The following is a 16591-nucleotide window of genomic DNA, read 5'->3' as shown; positions in this document are numbered from 1 at the left end:
TTCTAATAGTTGTGCTCTGTTTTCTGTTTTTGTTTTGTTTTGTCTGTTTTACTGTGATTCCATACAGTGGGATGTATGAGTGTGTGTCTTCATTTTTAAGATCCTCTAGGTGGTTTTGAACCAGACTTTGAATAAGGGCAGTGAACACTGGTCTGGGAATGGAAAGAAATATACTGTTGCTCCCAACACTTCTAGTAACTGGGACAAGCTACTTAACTTCTTTATTCCTCTCAATTAGGTACAGATAAGAACATCTATATTATGTATCTCACAGGGTGGTTGTGGGAACACAATGAGGTGCTTTGAAATGTATTTTATAAAACATGACACTATGTCAAACTGGACTCATTTCTATCACCTACAAAATGAATAACATTTTTTCCTGTTTAAATTGATTATTTCTTAATCAAATATTAATATCCAGCACAAATAAGGCTTTATTAAATGGGGGAGGGGTGCTTTTTAAAAGCTAGAAAATAAACTTCCTAAAAATAGCAATTTATGAAGAAGTTTTGACCGCTACCTAGAACTGTCCTAACAGGCTCAAACCCAGGCAGACATAATGCATGTATTCTTACCTGTCTTCTTTTATTCTTGCCAGCAAAGGCTCCAGCCATCCTAAGGTGCATTCACAGTGTGCATCGAGAAAAGTTATGACCTGCCCTTTTGAAGCAGCTGCTCCTCGAAGGCGGGCACGTATTAACCCAGAACGCTCTTCCATTCTAATAATTTTTACCGGCACCTCTAAATTTTTCACATAATTCTCTAATGTCAACTTGAGAAAATCTGTAATGTGCAATAAGAATTTATAAAGTTTTGAAACTATTTTAAGACATAGAGATACTCCTGCCCAGATGGAATTCAACACATAGAAATGGTAGCCAGCTCCTATTGACATTATTTGGGATTAGGTGAAATAAATATATAGAGATTTTATCAGTAATTTAATATATATTTCACAATAACTCTATCAAGTTGACTGGCAAAGATAAGGATATAATAGGAAGTTAATATACCAGACTCTAATTTAGAAATTGGGCCACAAGAGCACAAATGAAGACTTATTTATAAGTTATGTTGCTTTTACCGACACACACACACACACACACACACACACAGATAAATGTCCTCGAAATCGTATTAATGCTCAATCATATTATCATTTAAGCTGGAAAAAAATAAACATTTTAAAAAATCACTTCGGCTGATTTCTTAGGTTAGTACAGATCAAATGAAATCATGAAAGAAACTGAAAGAATTAGTTTCATATTCCTGGAATTGGCATTAACCAGGTATATTGATGAAAATCTGATAGGTGATTTCAGGGCTAGTATAATTATAAGGAAAATACAGATCATTGGCTGGCTATCTATTTGACCATAATAAAGTGTTCTGATTAAAAAATATATATAGTGGGAAAAATATTTATACCTCTTTCACTAGCATCATCTACCAAGATGACTTCAGAGAGCAGATAACGTGGGGAACGATTTATAACACTATAAACAGTTCTAAGGAGAGTGCTCCAAGCTTCATTGTGAAACACAATGACTACGCTTGTGTTTGGAAGTTCATCAGCGTAGACCTTTGTCTTGCATCTGGAAAAGAAAGAAGAGAGACATGCTAATAAATTCATTTTTCATTCTGATCATTGTAATAAAAAATATCCCTGGTAACAACTTTATACTTGAATGCCCCTTACTAAGGAAACATTTTATGATTATGTAAAATAATTTTCCTTTTAATAAATGTTGTAATTATGTGGCATTTTGAAAATTAAATATGCATAATTACTAATATTTTATTTTAATTCCATTTTTAAAGATTTTATTTATTTATTCATGAGAGACACAGAGAGAGGCAGAGACACAGGCAGAGGGAAGAGCAGGCTCCTTACAGGGAGCCCGATGTGGGATTCAATCCCAGGACTTCAGGGTCACGTCCTGAGCCCGAGGCAGACACTCAACTGCTGAGCCACCCAGATGTCCCTTATTTTAATTCCTGTAGGGAACAAAGCAGCATGATCTCCACAAGTGTAAGAAAGCCAAAATAACATTCCAAGACTATCAGTAGAAGACCAGGGTACAACAGGGACATAAGAATTCATTTAGTGTATATAATTTAATTCCTTGTTTAGAAAAAAAAATAGTATAACTCAAAAAGTCTTAAGAACATGAAAAGACATGTTCACAGGGTTTTGAAGCATGTAAAACTGAGATTATTTTTCTATTCTAAAATCTAGTCGTGTGTTTTCCATTCTGTTTGAATATGCTATAACCATGTCTACTTTGAAGGAAGAGTTTAGGGGCTAGGATTTACTTTGCAGATTGGAGGTCAAGAAAAGGTGAAGGCTACCAGCACTTCCCAAACTCTGATGTGCATAGGAATCACCTAGAGATTTGTTAAAATGCAGATTCAGGTTTAGTCAGTCTGAGGTGAACCCTGAGAGCTGCATTTTCAAGAAAAAACTTTTAGGTGAAACAGATGATACCAGTTGCACAGAGCCCACAATAATTCTCATTACTTTTAAAAATTGATGTTTTGAGAAAAAACTTAGTTTTGCTTATAAATCCAAAGAAGTCCAGATTTTACTTTTCAAGAAATCAAATTAAAAAGGTACATTTGGATAAATGATATATGTAGTGTCCTAGGTGATCAGGACAGGCAGATGGTCTTCATCCCCAACAACTTGTCAACATTCAGATATTTAAATCATGTAATTATAAAATTTTAGAGAAAAAAAATGTCATTGGGTATCTGGAACAGGAATAGAAGTTTATTCACCTTAGGTTATTGTTTCATATAAAATGTTCTAAAGGGCTAGAGAATTAATTCCATAAAATAAAATGAACTAGATACTTGCTACCACTCATGAATGATCTAATGCATGACACAAAATAAGTATTAAAATTAGTCTTCTTCATAGATGAGTGAAAAAATTCAATAAAATGTGGGGCATAAGGGTATAAAATTAAACAAATACTGATTGTATGCCTATTGAAACATTAATCATCTTTTAAAACAGTCTAAAATATCATCTACTTAGTGAAATCTACAATATAGTCAGGCAAGAAGGTACTGTACCTGAACTACGACATTTTTTCTGTATATATTTATTTGAAAAGCATTCATTAATTACTCACATTATAAAACATATTGTGTATATAGGAAAATCAAAATTTACTGAGAAAAAGTTCTTTGATTCACAGCCATCTTCTCCCATTCTAGTGGCAAGATTCAAATGGGTTCTTATATGCCTCATCAGCATGTGACTTAGGCATCCAAACAGTTTATTACCAAATGGACTCAGCCACCTTTGTGAATCAGACATGTTCTCACCATGATTTTCCTCAAACCTTCATTCTTCTGGCTTAACAAAACAGCATACTGAGCAAAAAGTATGATAAAGACCATCATGATTATTATCAATAAAGAAATAAAACTGGAAAATCAGGCTGAAAGCATCCAACAGTCAACAATTACTGGCTTAACCCAAGGATATAAGGGCTTACCAATATCGCTGGAAAAAAAGTGATTTATGGGTTTTTTTTGTATGTTATGTATGCATGTATGTTTATGATTTGTATTCTAAATGCCAATAAAGAAAAAAATGAATGAGATATTTAGATAGATTTTTTTAAGTCTTTCATTTATTTAAAAGCTGATGTTTAAGGCAAAACAAGTTAACTGGAAGGCAGTAAACACAGAGGGTGATTTGAAGCAATGTGGATAGCTTTGATGGAAACCAGCCAGGTCTTGGTCTCAGGAGTTGAATATGGGGGGACCTTGGAATTCCATGGGTCCATCCCTTATGTCTTTTTTTTTCTTTCCTTCAAGGATACTTTTTAAAATTTTATTTGAATGTAATTAATCAACATATAATGTATTATTGGTTTCAGAGGTAGAAGTCAGTGACTACACCCAGTGCTCATCACATCACGTACCCTCCTTAATGTCCATCACCCAGTTACGACACCTCCACACCCCCCTCCTCTCCAAGGACCCTCAGTTCGTTCCCTATGTTTAAGGGCCTCAATGGTTTGTCTCCCTCTCTGATTTTGTCTCATTTTATTTTTTTCTTCTCTTCCCCTATGAGCAAAATAAGTCAATCAAAGAAAGATAATTATTATATGATCTCATTCATACGTGGAATTTAAGAAACAAAACAGAGGATCATATGGGTAGATAAACCTTTTAAAATACCAAACTAAAAGCAATATTCAAATCCAGCTTCTTAAAATACATCTATCATGCTTTGTTTTTGTTAAAAAAATCTACTCACAATGTTAATTTTATATTCAATATATATGACAATAGATAATGAACTAATTTACTATTAATGTAACTATTATGTTTAGAGAAAATTTCTGCTGTGTCATTATTTAATGTAGCATAAAAATAAAATGTGGCTAATATGTTTATTAATTCTTCCTTTTCTTCCTATGTAAACAATTATTTAGCACAGAAAACTTTCATCATAAAATAATTTCTAGAATAATATCAATTATTTTCAATGTCAGTTTATCCTCCTATCTGCAGTTCATAGAGGCTTATGAACAGGAGTTATTTCCATGGTTTCTAATGGGGTTGTGATACACTGTACTTTTACCATTTTCTGTATTTCATCACATCTACTGTTTCACCCGTAGTAAGATACACCATCATCTTATGTATTACTAGGAAAGGAAAAAGTGTCAAATAAATCACAGCATATACTTTCTTATCACTAGAGTCTATTTAATACCTAGATAGAGCTTATGGAACAAGCCTTTAAATTTACTTGAACATAGATTTCTATCAATATTGTCATGCTTGTTTATAAATCAGTCACATCAGCTTTATGTTGCTTTGAAGTTTCTTTCATCTATTCTAAGAGGCTTTTTCTAGCTTTAGGTTGCATTGCTTAACATCTGAGAGGCATACACTAAGCACACATCTCAGTAACAAAATATAAAATGGCTTCGTCTTCTTGTGGGTATCTTCCTTCATACTATAAAGTTATGCTTTTCAAATTTTAAGGGGCAAAGAAATGATATGGGCATCTTGATAAAATGCAGATTCTGATTCCGTAGATTTGGGATGGGCCCAAGATACTGCATTCTTTTTTTTTTTTTTTTAGGGGGCACAGAAGAAGAGAGAGAATCTTAAGCAGGCTCCATGCCCAGAGCGAGCTGGACTTAGGATCGACATCACAACCCTGAGATCTTGACCTGAGCGGAAATCAAGAGTTGTATGATTAAACAACTAGCGCAGGTGCCTCAAGATTCTGCATTTCTTGTTTTTTCTTTCTTTTTTTTAAATCATCACTCCTAGTTTATTTATTTTTTTAAAGATTTATTTATTTATTTATTCATAGAGACGGAGAAAGAGAGAGAGACACAGGCAGAGGGAGAAGCAGGCTCCATGCAGGGAGCCTGACCTGGGACACGATCCACCTGGGACCTGGGACACGATCCAGGGTCCCGCTGCACCACCGGGGCTGCCCAAGATTCTGCATTTCTAATGAGATCTCTGGTGATATTGTTGCCTGGTTGACATGATAAGAAATAAGGCTATATAAATCAGTCAGCTGTTGATTAGCAAGAAAATATAGAGTTGTGGTCACTGCTCCAACAATGAACATTTGCTTCCTCTTAGGAAATTTAACACTTGTCACTGTTTCCTTGCCTTTCTTTTCATGCAATAACTTTTTGTTCCAATATTGAATCAGACTGTAACTTCTCTGAGGGAATGTTGAATGACAATTAACTCTGCACCTGTAGTATAAATAGTGTAGTTAATAACTTAGGTGAAGCAGGACTATGTGAACAGTCATGACCACATTCATACAATCTTAGGAAATACGGCTTCTATAACAACTGCCAGCTGGTTGACAACGATTCTAACTAACCATCGACTGTAAAACTCATCCTGATTTCAGACGCGTAAAACTAAAAGGGTGCATCTTAGAACAGGTGAATAGAATATGAATAATTGTAATAATTATTACAATGATTACAATAACAGGTGAATAGAATAATTTCTTGTTTAGCCAAGAAAGAGTACTAAATGGGTTATTTAGTTTTAGTTTTCTTTTCTTTTTTTTTAAGATTTTATTTATTTATTCATAGACACAGAGAGAGAGAGGCAGAGACACAGACAGAGGGAGAAGCAGGCTCCATGCAGGGAGCCTGATGCGGGACTTGATCCCGGGTCTCCAGGATCACACCCCAGGCTGCAAGCGGCACCAAACCGCTGCGCCACCAGGGCTGCCCAGGTTTTAGTTTTCTGTGTGTGTGTGTTTGTGTGTGTTTTAAAGACCTTTAGGTATCTAAGTTGTCAGAGCTTTCAACTCACTGTTTTTTAAAAAATAATTAAAAACAAACAAAACAAAAACAAGAGGGCTATGTGATGCAAGTGGGATAAGTACTTAGATTGAACCTTTCTAAAAACCTTTTCTTCTGACACATGGCAAACAACTTCTTTGTGATATTGCAAGAATTATTTCACACTGTCCACCTCAGCTTTTTTATCTTTTACATAGTAAGAATAAAGTAGGTAATCTGAAATGTGTAGTAGACATTGCTTGGTCTGCAGATTGAAGCTCAAAATCCCCAAATGGTAGATTTGGAAACAGCTTTCAAACTTAACTAATACAAATGTTCATTTTACAAAATGCAAGTCTCAAGTCACAGAACTGGTTCAGTATTCTGCATAATAAAGTAATAAATAATATTAATATATTTTATTCCTTAATCATATTAGCAACAGTGGTGATTTATTTCCCACACTATATGCTACATCAAATGTTTTAAATGATATTATTGCTGTCTGGAATATTAGAAAAAATTTGAATTTAAAAATATGCCTTAATCTTACATTCAAATATATTTCTTTAAAACAAATAGAGAAATAGCTATTCCCCTGGAATCATTTGATTAAAACAAAGCACAGAAAACAGCTTTCATTGAAATTATGTACATATAGACCAAATAAGCTTTTAGCAATCTGTCCTATGAAGATATTATTATTCTTTTATGTAAACATCTAAATGGGATTGGCAAAAGTTGACATTATTGTGGGAACACAATGCATATGTAATTAACTTGGAGAGTAAAAGTGGCAGACTGCAATAGCAATTTTCATCAATTTGAAGGGAATATTTGATGCCCACTACTCAAACTAAGGTCCTGAAATCTGGTATTCTAGTAAAATCATAAGCTTTATTATAATAGCATTTCATATTTATACTATATTATGACATGCCAAATCTATAATACTTGAAGTGAAAGTTTATTTCTTTTTAATTCTGTAATAATATATCTATGACTCTTCATCTTGGCTGCACATTGAAATAATCCCATGAGCTGGAAAAAAATACTGATGTGTGGATTTCAACCACAGAATTTCTGACTTAAGGTGTCTAGGGTGTGGCCAGGTGCAATGGGATTTATAAAAAGATCTCTGTTGGGAATTTGAATGTGCGGCCAGAGCTGGAAAAGGTTGTTTAAAGTTCTTTAACAGAAACATTGGCTTTAAATATACATATATGTGTGTGTATGCATATATATACATCTATCAGTGCACACGTGTGTGTGTATAAAACCTTTTTCTTGCATCAACATTTTAAAATAAGATGCTTAAGGTTAATACATCTCTTTTTGCAGTTATATCAGGTGAAATGAATAAAGTGCATTTTCCTATAATTGTAAGCACTGAAGTCAGAAAGTCTTCAATTCCTTTACAATATTTTCTGTCATCTGAAAGTACACTAATGTCATCCAGTCTTCTCTGTATCTGCTGTTGATTTATAAATATATGAGAAATAAACCCAGCTGCTCTTATTTAGAGAGAATATGGGGGTAGAATTTCCAATGTCTGGAACATGGAAATACACTGAGATAGCATACCTATTTACCATCTTTCCCCTCGGCTATGCACACATTATAGGAACATAGACTGTTACAATTTGATTTTATCCTTTTCAAAACCATATTGATGTTTTCAGATAAGTTACTGAACACAATATGCCACATCAAAGAAAGAAAAATTGACTATAAGATGAGAATGTGAAATCACAAAGGATCCATAATTATACAGTGGTTTAGTTAGACACAATCCATTTAGGACTACAAAGACTGTCAACATCGTAGTTTGCATGACTTGTTGAATTGCTGCTCAGTGAGTCAGTGGTTACCTTTTACTGCCTCAATCAAGAAGATTAATAATAGTAATTAAAAATAAAGACTTACAATGCAAGTCCTCTATATACTTCTTATTTTTAATAGCTGTGGGAATTGCCTTGAACCTTGCAGAATTATGTGTGGTTTCTTTGTTTCCCAACCATTAAAATTCATATTCACAGAGGGAAATTTCATCTTTTGCCAATGCATCCATGCAAAGAAAACTCGGGCAACAGCAAAGTGATTCTTTCATAATAACTGAACAGCTTGGGGCCTCAAGTAAAATGAAGCACTTAATTTTGCATGGGTTTCTATATGTTGATTTATATATTATGTTGCCTTCAACAATATTGACTAATTGTTTTTAAAACTTACATGTCCCAAGCACCTTTATTTTAAAACCCAGTTGGACCCTGTACTGATTCTTGGCCTATTTGCTATCAGATCTACTTCTTGTACCTTCTGTTCTCTTTTAAGTATTTGGAAGGGTGAAATGGGAGGGTGACTGGGCTAGAAGCACTTCCAAAAATCCCTTGCTTGTTGCCTTCTGCTTGAAATACATCATAAGGAGACACCTGGGTGGCTCAGGGGTTAAGCGTCTGCCTTCAGTCCAGGATGTGATCCGGGAGACCCCGGATTGAGTCCCACGTCGGGCTCCCTGCATGGAGCCTGCTTTTCTCTCTGCCTATGTCTCTGTGTCTCTCTGTGTGTGTCTCTCATGAATAAATAAATAACATCTGAAAAAAATAAATGCATCATAAGGATCTCAAGTAGGAGAGTACCATACTGTAGGAAACAGGAACAGAAAGCCAGGGAATTTCTTTCTACATCCCTCACTAATCTCAGAGACTGCACAGCCCCCTTCTTCAGCCTTGTACCTCGGGTATGCCTCAATCTTTATGACATATGCTTTTTCACAATATAGCTACCTAATTCAATAGGCGAGGGGATTCTTCAAAAGAAGGAAGGTTAATATTATTTACTCTGCCTTTTCAGAATTTAGTACTCTGCATATCACAAAATACATTTAATAAGGGGTTGATGCATGGAATCTTCACAATGAGGCAGGCTACGTATGAATTATCAGATCAACTTCTTGATCATAGCTCTGTATTGTTATTGTCTGAACTAGAGGAGTAGAAATACCAGCTTTCCTTTTTATCCTTCTTTTTTTTTTTTTTTTTTTTTGTATCTTCAGTTGGTTTTGTCTTTCCAGCTTCTGGAGTCGGGCAAATAAACGAGCTGAGGATAGGGAGGTGAAAGAGTATAAGGTCTGCGAGTCTGTGTATTATAACGCAGCCCCCTCTAACACAGGTAACATCATTCCTATTTGGCATTTAGAGCAAGCTCTGTCCCTGGAAACTATGTTGGCCTCCCTGTCCTGCCATATAGGATCCGTGAGCAGACTCATTAAATTTTGGTTTTGTCATCAAGTAAATAGAAGGAAGACTGCTGTTATTTCTATATTGCAGAACTCTTACAGAAAACAAATGAAACTATACAGGGATTATGTGAATGTAATTTATTATTATGCTATTTCTTACATTACGAAGCACTGTACAGAACATTGCAGATAAAGCCTATGATTATTTTGGGTCAGCTTTGCTGCTGACAGGCTTCTGCACATTGCCGTGTTCTAGTAACTTGTCTTTTGTCCTCAGTTCTTGTGCCATTTCTACCTCACTCCTGGGTCTGGTGTCTGGACGTCATGGCAGGAGAGCTGCTTTACTAGTTTGTCTAGCATAGTCGTGTGGAAAGCAGGTCCCGCCTCTTTCTCTTCCAGTCCTTCTAAATCATTTATTGCCCTAATCTTACATATCTCTGGCTGCCTGTGGCTGCCTGCCAGTAAACCTTCCTGCTTACTTCCCTTCATCTCTGCTTATTATTTTCTGCTGGAAAAAACTCCCAGGGCCATGTTCTGTCTGCCTGCCTCTGCTTCCTGCCTGCTCTCGAATATCCGTGAGCTCACTATCTAGCACCTGGCTCCCCGCTACTAGCCCACGACTAGCTTTACCCTGTGGGTTAGTCCAATTATCAAACATTGCATTCCTCAGCCAGGGGTAGGCCATCTCCTCCAGCAGTCAAGCCCTGATGTAAGAAACATCAGAATAAGATAACCAATACTGAGTGATAAACATTTTTTAAACTCTTAATCACACAGAAGACATCTGAGTATATTGCTTCATTCTCATTTGACCCTGAGAACTGAAACCTCCTGCAACCACATAGGTTAACTATCAGAATTATGACAAAGCTATAAACTCATAAATAGCCTTACTGCATGCTACAAGAACTTCCAGAAAATAAATGGATTCAAACAATAAATTGCTCAAACGATCCCCTTCTAGGGATAGGTTGAGAATAAGTTGCTCAACTGTCTTCTCAAGATGATATAGAACTTAACTAGGCAAACTGCTTATCAATTGATTTTATTTTCCTCATTATGTCCACCGATCCTAAAGTATTATATCACATACTTGACCAGTCTCAGAAAGACTCCTGCATTGAAAGATCAGTCTTAAACCACGTAAGTCCAGACCTCCCAATCTCTATAAATATCTACCTTAGCCTCCTCCATGCAAGACTCCTAGGACTCTATGCCAATGTGGTAGTTATTGTGGTGGCCTTTTATAGAGTCAGCAATTCATAATCCTTATAACATTCCTTATGGATTAGTTATATTGTTACTCCCATTTGATAGTAGGTCAAGAATCTAGTGTTCAGATGAGTTCAGTACAATAGTCTCTTCTTATCATTGGAAGACACGTTTCATGACCTTTCCAGTGGATGACCGAAGCCATGATAAAACCGCACCCTATATATGCTATGTTTTTCCTATACGTGTATACTCATGATAAAGTTTATCAAATGGGCACAGTAGGAAATTGACAGCAATAACCAATAATAAAATTGAAAAATTGTAACTATATATTGTAATAAAAGTTATATGAATGTGGGCTCTTTCTCTCAAAATATGGTATTGTGCTATATTCACCTTTCTTGTGATGATGTGAGATAATAAAATACCTACATGATGAAGTGAACTGATGGGAATAACACCAGTACCATGACCTAGTGTTAAGCTGCTTTTGACCTTCTGATGATAGGTCAGAGGGAGGATTATTTGCTTTGGTAATTTAAACTCAGCCTCAGGTGCACTAAGCTAAACTATGGATATAGAAGACTATCATTTGTTTCTAAGTGATAGAACTGGGATTCAAACTCTGGAACTCTGACTATTCTATGTTTTCACAATAAAATAAGGTCTTTCCCCCTAAGGGAGAAAACTGCCTTTGTTAAGCAGAATTCTGTGATAAGGCACCAAGGGAAGCAGGTATGAGCCTGAAGGTATGCATTCCCAGGATACAAAGGAAATCAAAACTACTGGAGCTAAACTAGATTGGAGAAACCTTTGCTTCCCTCCAGGAGACTGGAGATTGAGGCAGAAAACAGTAAGGAAAGGAGTGAAAAGAGGCTAGGGAGAGGAGATAGCAAGTAAAATAATGGGAAGCTAAAGAGTCCAGGAGCCTTTAAAGTGATGTATACCTTTTTTTTTTTTTTTAAGATTTTATTTATATATTTATTCATGAGAGACACAGAGAGAGGCAGAGACTCAGGAAGACGCAGGCCCCCTGCAGGGAGCCCAACATGGGACTCCATCCCCCGACCCCAGGATCACACCCTGGGCCGAAGGCAGATGCTCAACCGCTGAGCCCCTCAGGTGTCCCATGACGTGATATCCTGAGGACATTTTTGTTGTGCCCAAGATCGCGAATCCAAGGAACCACCGAGGAGCCTACATCGATGCAAGCGCAGGACGGTTTATTAGCAAGCTGGAGCTTGGGCCCAGGTGCACCCGACCCAGCGGAGCAGGGGCTTGGACCCCCAGGGGGGTTACAGCAGGGTTTTATGGGCTGGTCTAGGGGACCTCCAGGAGGGGTGGAGGAATTTCTCAAGTTCTGTTTACATTCGGATATGGGGCTTAAGGGCATTGAGCTCTGTTCTCATTCTAATATGGGGCTTTCTATCAGGGGTGTGAGCTCTGTTGTCTTTCTGATATGGGATTCCCTGCCGAGGACATTGAGGACATTCTGCAGTTTTTCCCATAAAGTTCAGCTCTTATTCACAGGGGCCTAGGATAACTGTAGTTGTGCTAATGCTAAACTTTAGGTGGGATGGCCTTAATTTTTCTCGGCCTCCACAATTTTATTTACTTTTATTTTTTAAAAAGATTTGTTTGTTTATTTTAGAAAGAGAGAAAGAGAGAGAGGGAGAGAGAGGAAGAGAGAGAATCTCAAGTAGACTCCGCTGAGCCGGCAGCCCACGCATTGCTCAATCTCAGGACCACTGTGAAACCAAGAGCAGGATGCTCAACTGACTGAGTCACCCAGGTGCCCCTGGAAGACATTTTAAAGGTGAATTATATCTAAAGCCCATATTTGACTACAGTGTTGCAATGTAACCCATCCTCCTCTCCTGTTGTCCATTATATGCACCCTACTCATAGATGTACTGAATTAGTGGTTATGTGAGCACGTCTCTATGTTGAGAAAGAAGCCCTGTTTAGTATCTGGATTGTGCTGTGAGGAATAGAAAAGTCCTCATAAAAATAATCACAAAAGAGTGATTACCACCAAGGAACTGAGTAAATATCAGAAAGGGCTCTGGACTTCCACAGATTATTCTTTTGGGGTTTAAACTGACCTGACCTTGACTTTAACAGATTAGGTACACTCAGTTGAATCCGGTTTATATTAAAAACAAAAACACAAAACTTTATAGATCTAATTTTTACCAAATAAATGGCATTTATACACTCCTGTTAGAGTTACTCACATGATGCCAATAGTTATTTATTTTTAAGACATAAATGTGATTATTGTACAAGGAAGTTTTGTATCCTTTCTATTGTGATGAATTCTCCTAAATTTTGGAAATGAACTATAATCCAACTCCATAGCTAAAAGTAAAAATAATATATTTGAGTAAATGCTGTGTGTAGCTTTGTGGTTTTGGAACATGAATTTATGATCCCGGGTCTCCAGGATCAGCCCTTTCTGTGACCTCTCAATATAACTCTTTCATGCTATTGAAAGTATTTTAACAATGAAAATAATTCAATGTTATTGAAAATGATAAATATAATTAAAGTGGCTTTCCAACAAAATTACTAATATTGCCATTTATAGGTTTAAGTCCTTATATTTATTAGTGAAAATAACACTAATTTTTATATCAGTTGGCTTGGATTCTGACTGAATTGAGCTTTGCTTGGGCCATCATTTATGTCAAGTCAACTTAACCTATGAACTTAAATACCCTGTGTTATATATATTCGCAACTCATGCTTTCACTTCTCTGAGAAAATGAAACCACCACCCACCCAGGTTCAAAGCCAGACACTTTGATGTTGACATGACAGTGATGGTGACATTAGGAGTCCCCAAATCCTGAAGATTCCTCCCTCAGTATCTTTCTTATGCTTCGTGCTATTGCACCCTTTCCATAGACAATCACCTCTTTTTTCAGTTAACACATGGGGTCAATACAGTGCATTTATGGAACATTCTTGATCCCCAAACTATATCTTTCTCAATGCAGACCAAAATACAGATCCAAAAATCTACTCTTTTCTTCAAATGTTTATGATGCCTCTTTCATTGCCTAATGCTAAAATCTAAAGGCTCTTCTAGATCGGGCTTAGGCCACTTAATGTTACTTTCTCCTCTCACTATAGCATTTAACTCTTAGCAATATTGAACATCTCAAAGCTCCTTTAGGAGACAAATCTTTCTCATGCCTTTATCTCTAGAATTCCTTGTATTTACTGAAGAAATTACACATAGTGTTCAAGGTATGGCTCAAGTCCTGCTTCATATTTTCCCCAGGGATATTCAATTGTTCACTGTCCTAAAATACTGATACATTTTATATATTTATTCTCTTTTCCTTCTCATATAAATAAGTTATTAGGTTATTCAACACATTGAGGAAACGGAGTCACTGTGAATGTGTGGGAAATTCCCTACAATGTTGTAGGCTACAGTTTTCAAGAAAAGACAAAAGATTCCCTGAAAGGATCCCTTTTGTCTTAGTTTTTTTTTTTCTTTTAATATTTTATTTATTTATTCATGAGAGAGGGAGAGAGAGAGAAAGAGAGAGAGAGAGAGAGGCAGAGACACAGGCAGAGGGAGAAGCAGGCTCCATGCAGGGACCCCCACGTGGGACTCGATCCCGGGTCTCCAGGATCACGCTCTGGGCTGAAGGCAGCGTAAACCGCTGAGCCACCCTGCTGCCCCTGTCTTAGTATTTTTCTAATGAGAATTTCTAGTCATAGAATTATTTGAAAATTAAAAAAAATTACTTATCCAATACTTGAGAATTTATATATATACTAAACTATATATTGGTTATAAATCATACATTTGTGAAAGATGGAATTACTGAGAATAAATGAAATTTTCTTTTTTTTTCCAGAAATATTTATTTAAAAAAGAAATTTTCAATTGATCAAGCAAAGCTCTATATCCGGAGTAAACTGTGATAGATGATGTTTCAGAGTAAAAATCTGTGTCAAGAACAGCCAGGTGCTGGCAAGGGATGAAAGCGTCACCATGGGGTGCCTAGCAACAAGCAAAATGAAGACATACCAATAGAGAAATTGGGGATATTTGCAGGACTTAGTATCCAATATCAGGGACCAAATCTAGGGATGAATTCAGAAATAGAATATTGCAGTCCCTGAAATATCAGAGAAAGAAAATAATTCACTATGAAAAAACTGGGGTTCTGCTTTTATTAGATCAAGCGTATTGATACACAAGTTCAAAAAAAAAAAAAATACACTCCGTTCATGGACCAGGTATTTATTACATGGAAATTAGATTTTAAGATCAAAATGGTAATGAAAGAGACACACAGGATTAGGAAAGATGTAAAATGGACATGTTCAACTAGAATCAGGGCCACAACCAACCTATCCTAACCATTGTGTCATTAGAAAATATGCTCCTTCTGGACAGTGGAGTCCTGCTACCAAATACATAAAAGCAAATAGGCCTCTGTGCCCAGAAAAAGGCCCTCCTTCTTCCAGCCTTGACAAGGCACACAGAATTATAAATAGAGTGTATACAGTCACTTTTTAGCTGCATTGCACACAGTTGACAACTCTGTAAGGATGCCCTAAGCCTAGAAATCCTTTAATTATCTTGACTATGAAGACAATTAGTTCTGTTTCCAGAGGCACAACTGCATCTTTAGATTATGAATTTGGGATAGAATGAATAGTGGGGAGAAATTACAGAGGTAATTGTGCATTTTATTTGAATAGGGTCATATTGAAGTGTCTACATGTATGAAGTCAAATATGTGATAATTTTTTGCTTTGGCTCAGAAAATGTTTTCATTTATTTTTTATTTCATTTATTTCTAGGTTTGCTTACTATAAAGGACTGTGTGTGTATATATTCATCTACACCTGTATCTATAAATATATATACATACAAATCAACATAAGTTATATTTAATAATATTCAATGAAATTGAATATCATGGATGGATTTCTAATACTGAAGAAATGATGCAGGGAACTATATTTTGTTCCCTGGCATAGAATTTAAATACTCTGTTATATATATTCACAAAACTATTTTAAATCCATGAAAAGAACAAAATTAAAATCAAAGTCCCATGTGTGAAGTAAATGCAGAAATTAAAGGATAGAAACCAAATTGCATTACCTACTAAAATGGAATATTAAAAAATACCAAATAATAATTGCAGGGCTTAATTTCTACTAAATTAAGTATCAATTAAAAGACTATATGCATCATGAATTTCTCTTCTTGTATATTTCTCCACACCTAGTTTTAAATAAGAAATGAGTATTTTTCCTTCACAAGATTTTTCATTGAGCACAGCCATTGTTACTAATGGCAGCAAGAGGACCATCATTTAGGGGGAAGGCAGATCTGTCTGATGTTTCCACATCATTAGATTCAGGTTCAGGGAACCATTTTGGATAAGGTTGCATCATTCTTAGTGCATCCCAGCACGAGGTCCATGATGCTGACATGTACCATTACCAGTGTTAACAAGGATCACTTGAGTCGGTGGTACCTGTCAGGCTTCTTTAATGTACAGTACTTTCCTCATTATAATAAATAACTTGTGAGAAGATAACTTGAGATTTTGTATATTTTTTGTTTTTATCAACATTTCACCTATTATACTATCCATTGATGATTATTGCCTTTAATATATATCTTGTGCATGCATTTTTTCCATACATTTTAAACGGTATCCTGTGGTAAATTTCTAAAAGAATTGTTGATGCAAAAAAAAATAAATAAATAAAAATAAAAGAATTGTTGATGCAAAGGTAAATGAATATATAATTTTTATAGATATTAACAAATCTCTCAGTATAA

At 35.9% G+C, this 16591-nt stretch overlaps 1 protein-coding gene and 1 long non-coding RNA gene across 6 annotated transcripts in view; one reads left to right on the top strand and one right to left on the bottom strand.

The window, feature by feature from the left end:
* The window catches only part of GALNT13 (polypeptide N-acetylgalactosaminyltransferase 13), a 541363-nt gene that overhangs the window by 196070 nt on the left and 328702 nt on the right, over nucleotides 1-16591 (bottom strand). For all 5 annotated transcript variants that reach the window (XM_035698790.2, XM_049106172.1, XM_035698788.2 and 2 more), the window contains 2 exons: nucleotides 1432-1598; nucleotides 579-786 (listed from right to left, as the gene is read on the bottom strand). In XM_035698790.2, coding sequence (XP_035554683.1) covers nucleotides 579-786; nucleotides 1432-1598 — 375 coding nt within the window. The remainder of the gene's footprint in view (nucleotides 1-578; nucleotides 787-1431; nucleotides 1599-16591) is intronic.
* On the top strand, nucleotides 4977-7763 carry LOC125754414 (uncharacterized). The gene is made up of 2 exons (XR_007408527.1): nucleotides 4977-5253; nucleotides 5357-7763. It is a non-coding gene; the product is annotated as an uncharacterized LOC125754414 (long non-coding RNA).

Source organism: Canis lupus, chromosome 36 (assembly GCF_003254725.2).
Source record: "Canis lupus dingo isolate Sandy chromosome 36, ASM325472v2, whole genome shotgun sequence".
NCBI lineage: Eukaryota > Metazoa > Chordata > Mammalia > Carnivora > Canidae > Canis > Canis lupus.
The sequence above is the reverse complement of the archived record's forward strand: the minus strand, read 5'-3'. Positions and strand labels throughout refer to the sequence as shown.